Genomic DNA, 6,358 nt, shown 5'->3' on the forward strand with positions numbered 1-6,358 from the left:
AAAGAAAGAAAGAAAGAAAGAAAGAAAAGAAAAAAAATCCCAAACTATGGGATTCATTCAAAGATGACTGAGTGGGGGCAAGGAAGACTCAACCTAACTAGTATTTTACCAATCTGTCATGTTTGAATGATGAGAGCTCCATGGAAGAAAGGAGATGCTAAGTAGCGCTTCAAAGCTTCGGACTACAACCAAAACACAGTATCATTTCAAACAGAAGTGGAGCCAAACACTGCTCACTTTTATGTGGTTCAGGGATACTGACATCAGTATTTAATCATCTGCTCACTCATCCAGGAAAAAGGGAAGATCAGTTGCTACTGTACTTTGATTGTTTTCAACTCAATGACCATGTTATAAAAATAGCAAGCTGCCATAATAAAAATAAAGGCTCCTCTATCCAGCACCAGTTATCTTCAGTCCTTTAACCGCCAAGCCTACAAACGCCACAACCATATCCAAAGAACAGAAGGGAGCAAAAAAACTGCACCTCATGTAATTAGCTGGGACCACCACACTGTTCAGGCTGAGCTATTCCTCTGCTGTATTATTTTCCTTATATTTCTGGTGTTTCATCTAGTCAAAAAGATTTTTAGGTCTAAATTATATGCACTCAAAACAATGGGTGCATATATTTCTGTATAAATTCTGACTGAAGATGCATGGCCATCAACCGAGCGCATGTTATATAGTAGGTGCAAGCTTGCAAAGCCTCGTTTTTACTGGTACAGCAGCTGTGTGTCAGGGTAAATTACGCCTATGTCCCTTGTACATCTCCAGGCTCTGAACAGGATAATGTCACAGGCCATTTTGCCCCTTGGCTGCTGGCATTATCTGATTTATTTCTCCATGTTTTCCCTCCCCCCAACCAATCTCCCGCAACAAACCATAGCCTTTAAGATTTTGTTTCTTCGGTTTTGATCGCCTGAGGTTTGATTGGTCCAGTTCTAACAGGTTTGGTGGCTATGGAGGGTGCAGGGGGTGGTTTTTCTTCTACTTTTTCCTGACAGACACCAGGAGGGTCAGTCAGTGTTTCAGGAGGTTTACTTGAATCACTGTCCACTTTCTGGGCTTTGCCTCCTATCTGTTTGCTCTGTTGCTGTTCAGAGAAGAACCGTTGCGTGGACTGAAGAACCTCTGCTCTCTGCTTTGCCTTAAAAAATGAGAAAGAACAACTGAAAATACTGTAGCATTACCAAAGCCTGTCAAATCAACGTTGGTTCAAATTATTTTACCAATCACAAATCAGTTTTCCCCACACTGGTTTGGCCCAAGCCAAAAGTACCTCATTGATCTCTGAGTTTTTAATGCATAGATTTCTTCCTATTTTCAAAAATATTCCATGTAATTAAAAACAAAAAACAACAACAACAACAACAACAACAACAAAAAAAAAAAAAAAAAAAAAAAAAAAAAAAAAAANAAACCACAGGACCACCTCCCACCACCTTTTCAAGGTCTGCCCTCTGATAAAATAATAAAATATAAATTGCTGCTGATTTGTGTCTTTTCTGGAACAAAGCTTATTGATATTAAATTTTAGTTAGGGAACCTGCTTGCAAATCTGAAAACACACATGTAACACTTAAAACTTCTAGTTATCAATATGTGGTCTACAATAAAATGAAAAGGAAGCACTTATATTGTGGCATTACCAACACCTAGGACCAAATGTCTTGTGGCTGAGTCCTCTTCCCACAGCTCTCTTCTGCAGGGGAAGAGCATCAGAAATTAGTAACTACGACTTCACTTGATCACTAAGTTCTGATAGCTCCTACCACATTCTGAGCTGGTAAAATAATTTCTTAGTTTTGGCTATGTGCCCCCAAAAAATACTTACGTCAATCTGTAAATTTTACCACTGTAACATTCACAATTAAAACTTGTTTCCATCCTTCTTGCATATAATAAAAACTGCTTCATGTTCTACAGGTAACCTGTACTATCCAAACATCTGAAGCAATTTTCAAGACACTTGTACCCTCTCCCACCCCATTAAGATTATTAAGCTCTAATGTTATTTTCAACATGGGAATATGTGAAAATCAAGAGCCAAGGAGCCAGAAGCAGAACTGGAAACCAAGGCCAAATAATTTCCAAAGAGTTTCACTCACACTGGTATTTCTAATTATAACAAACAGATGGAAATCCTGGGCATACAGCCTTAATGAAAGTAGATAATTATTTAATAAAAGTTTTACTGCTGGGTAGTCTTTATATTTGATTACTCAGGATCAGAAACACTAGGGATGTTGCCTCACAAAGAAACTTTAATCATTCAAACTTTCTAATAGGATTATCATAAACATGTTTCTAATTCAGAGTAAAGCAATACTATGCACATTTCCCTGAAAGCAGTAAGCTTTTCTTTGTTCTAGGCTGATCTGATGACATATGTAGTTACAAAACAGGCAACAATTACTAAGAACCTTGAAAGTCAAGCCTAAAGTAAATATAGAAATAAACTGATTCAACTGGCTGTTCTGGCAGACATGTAAGGTTTATGCTACAAAACTGTCCCCACACAGACTCCTAAAGGCACTCTTTCTGCATTAGCAAACCTCATGTTTATCAGTGCCTTTCGTCATGAAGGATCCCAAAGTGCTTTTCTGAGTTCTTCATCTAAAACTGCACAATCCACTGTGGAATACAACCACCTCATGTGGAAGGACAAAAAAGGGTATGAAAACAGTTTGAGAAGAAAACTGTACTTTGATGACTCATAATGGAAAAACACCAAGATAGGTAACACATCTTACCCATTCCAGAGTTTTCATATAACCATGATTTATATTATAAGCTGACGGGAGGAGGACAGTTAGGGGAAAGGGGAGAAGAAAATTAAAAAAATAAATAAATAAATAAAAAATAAAAGAAAAAGCAAACAGGGAAATCTATAATAATTCATATTACTTCTTTGCTATTAAAAAAATTGCATCTAAACTCAGATCTCCCTCAAATATTTATTTTATAACAATTCATTTGGCCACAGTTTAATACATTAATTCGTTTCCTGACTACAGTTGCAAAAAAAAAGAAAAAGAAAAAAAGAAACAAAAAGAAAAAAAAGATGGAGGGAGTGGGAATGGGGGGAAAAAAGGAGGAAAAAAAAGGGAATGAATAAAAGTAGTTAGCTTGGTAAAGTCTGCTAAGACAATGAATGCCTGGATATACAGTTATGGGTCCAGAGGCATTTTAAGACATGGTTCAGAAACAGATTCTTGATCTGTTGGCTGTTAACACTGTACTAACCTTCATGTCTTGTTCAGCCTTCAACGCAGCCTGGGCCTGATTACCTCTGACTCCAGATAGTGATCCACAAGGACCCCTGGCTACATGTGGCAAACGAGCATGGCTCATGAGGCCTGTGGTCAGCGGAGGAGGCATCTGACTGGCCAGTGCCATTGGTGGCCTCTGAACAGGCGCTGGGAAGGTGTTAGTATGTGGGGCTCTTACCAATGGAGGGACCAGGTTAGGCTGAGAGAGAATCTGAGTGAAAAAAACAAGACATACAACATTGAACTGTTAAAAAAAAAAAAAAAAACGCCAACTAGACCAGGTTGGCTTATCCCAGAGTAAATGTGCCCATCCTACCAGTGAACAGAAGTGTATGGATTGTGCCAATCCATTAGCAAGGACAAAGAATAAACAAGCCATGCTTGGAGAGTTTAACGGAAAAATTAGGCAAGGCATGCTATGGCACTTCAGTTGGTCCTAGCATCTCAGCTGTAAATTCTGAAGGCAGGATACAAAGACTTTTAATTAGGCTATCTTTTTAAAAGGTACAGTTACAGAAAAGGCACACACCTATAACAAACATAATCTGAAGGTAAATAAAATCAATACTAGTTCAACAAATGTGAATTTCTCAGGAACCAGTTCTAGTTTGTGAACTAATTCTAGTTTGTGAGAGTTCTTAGTTAGTCCTTTTATATCATCAGCAAGGGGAAGAGAAGCCAACATTTTTATACATGTATTAAAACATCTTTTTGGAAATTTTCTCTCAAGTATACATAGATATCTTTGAAAAAAAAATTAAAAATCAACTTTAAACCTAGAAAACTTCAAGCACTGGGACCCTTCGCTGAAAAGTCAACTCCTTAAAAAAAGTTAAAAGGAAAAGGACTCAAATTATCAGAGCTGTGTGGGGAATCTCTTAACTATTTCTCTTGTCTGCTTTAGAACTAAACAATTTCTATGTCTGGCTATAAATTGCAGACTATGTATCATAAATTTACTCTTAAATTCAGAAACTAATTTTTATTAAAAACTGTACTTCTTAACTGGTTAACATAAAGCAAGGTCATAATTTTTCCAGATTAGCAACTATTTGTAAGTAAATATACTCATTTCTCAATTATGTCTGCCCACCTGGGGTGCAAACTGTGTAGGAAATGGTTGTGTCATTCTCACAGAGGCAGGGGCTGATTGGAACTGCTTCTGGTAGACAATGCTGTTCATTTTGCTGGACTGGCTGTTCGGACTTGTAGAAGTAGCCCTTGGGAAGAAGCCATTAGTAGTCAGTACAGTAATACCAAGTAAATAATGCTGTTAGTTTTTGTGAACACCATTCTTGGTATTTTCATCATACTTGGTAGTTAGTAAAAATTTACTATGATGAGTTACCAAAACATTCTGGTAGAATAGAGACATTGGAGAAGCAGAGGTAAGAAAGGATACCAGCTATTTTGGCTGGTTTGAGACCAGCTTGGACAATATTTTTTAAAAAAATTAGCCAGGTGTGGCGGGATGTGTATGTAGTCCCAGCTACTCAGGAGGCTCAGGCAGGAGGATCACTTGAGCCCAGGTATTTGAGGTTGCAATGAGCTATGATCATGCCACGGCACACTAGCCTGGGTAACAGAGTGGGACTGTCTCAAAAAATAAAAAAAGTTTTACTTTGTATCTAAGTGATTTACTTAAAATACAGTACAACAAACCAAACACATTTTAAATAATTTAAAAGCTTAATCTTTTAGACAAAACTATCAAAAAGAATGTCTTAATAATCCTTTTCTGCTTGGAAAAGGGATTATGTCACACAAGACTGATGCTATATTAAGTATTTAATAAATAGTGACTATTTTGGAATTTCATAAGCAAATTTAAATGCACATTTTACCGGAAGGGACTGGATGTTGGTGTGGTGCTTCTACCAGCGATTGGAGGTGTGCCTGGTTTTATATCAATGCCACTTCCAAAGGCTTTTAGTTCCATTTCAGACATCTGAGGAAAAGCATAAAATAAACTTAACATTTCTTTAATTCTATAAGCTAAGTGCTGTATTTACATGTCCTATATGTGAAGACATAATCTAGGAAAGGGGAAAGAACCTTAGCACAAAACTCCTATAGTTACGATTCAAGAATTATGGAATTATCAGACCAAACAGACTTATAATTAAATAGGCCTAACAGACACTATAAATCCAATTATTTCAATAAATCTGTGAATTCTTTGTACTAGGTAAAAACTAGATGGGGCCAAACACATTAAAAGTAAATAGATAAAATGTAAATATAGTAGGGTTTGAGATTTTCTGCAGGGTGGTAAAAACTGACGCAGTTTAGTTTTTTAGATAACACAGATGCATATATCTGAACACACTACATTAAATTCTCAAATAACCTGTGCAAATGTCTCTTTACTTACTTTTCCTGCTGTTGCAATCATGCTATGCTGTGTTCCAGCAGGAATTAATCCCCTGAAAGGCTGGCTTACTTGTGCGGGACGGCTCAGACTCTGAGGCTGTGCTTGGGGAGTGGTATGCTGTAACGGGGGCTGAAGAGTCTGAGGCAAAGCAATTAGAGGTTGCCCTGTAGATCCAAAATTAGGCAAGGAGAGTTGGGATGCTGGTAAAGGTACTGTAACCTAGAAAATAAGTAAAGAGAAACTGCAGCAATTTGTTTCTGTTTACTACAGACATATCTATATAATTATACACAACTCTTTACATTCTTTTGAGTGAGATTTAAAACAGAACACATCAATCTAATACATTTCACATATTTATTTTGCTTAATGACCACAAGCTGAGTTAACTCTAATCTGAAAATCAAAATCTAAAATGCTCCAAAGCTTCTGAGAGGCTGATATGACACCACAAGTAGAGAATTTGAAACCAAGGCCAGGAGTGGTGGCTCACGCCTGTAAAGCACTTTGGGAGGCTGAGGCGGGCGAATCACTTGAATCAGGAGTTTGAGTCCAGCCTGGCCAACATGGGGAAACCCTGTCTTTACTAAACAAACAAACAAAAAATTAGCTGGGTATGGGGGTAGATGCCTGTAATCACAGCTACTCGAGAGGCTGAGGCAAGATAATCGCTAGAACCGGGAGGTGGAGTGTGCAGTGAGCTGAGATC

At 37.6% G+C, this 6,358-nt stretch overlaps 1 protein-coding gene across 13 annotated transcripts in view; it reads right to left on the reverse strand.

The window, feature by feature from the left end:
• Positions 1 to 4: 4 nt before the first annotated feature.
• The window catches only part of PRRC2C (proline rich coiled-coil 2C), a 112,548-nt gene continuing 106,194 nt past the window's right edge, over positions 5 to 6,358 (reverse strand). For 6 of the 13 annotated variants that reach the window (XM_017530022.2, XM_017530019.2, XM_017530021.2 and 3 more), the window contains exons 31-35: positions 5,650 to 5,868; positions 5,120 to 5,223; positions 4,369 to 4,495; positions 3,250 to 3,486; positions 5 to 1,150 (exon numbers count right to left, since the gene is read on the reverse strand). In XM_017530022.2, the coding sequence (XP_017385511.1) occupies positions 893 to 1,150; positions 3,250 to 3,486; positions 4,369 to 4,495; positions 5,120 to 5,223; positions 5,650 to 5,868 (945 nt within the window). In that variant the 3' untranslated portion in view covers positions 5 to 892. Of the gene's footprint in view, positions 1,151 to 1,652; positions 1,706 to 3,249; positions 3,487 to 4,368; positions 4,496 to 5,119; positions 5,224 to 5,649; positions 5,869 to 6,358 lie in introns of all 13 variants that reach the window. The other 7 variants (XM_017530029.2, XM_017530027.2, XM_017530025.2 and 4 more) reach the window with 5 other exon arrangements.

The sequence above is a fragment of the Cebus imitator genome, unplaced genomic scaffold (assembly GCF_001604975.1).
Source record: "Cebus imitator isolate Cc_AM_T3 unplaced genomic scaffold, Cebus_imitator-1.0 Scaffold62, whole genome shotgun sequence".
Classification (NCBI taxonomy): Eukaryota; Metazoa; Chordata; class Mammalia; order Primates; family Cebidae; genus Cebus; species Cebus imitator.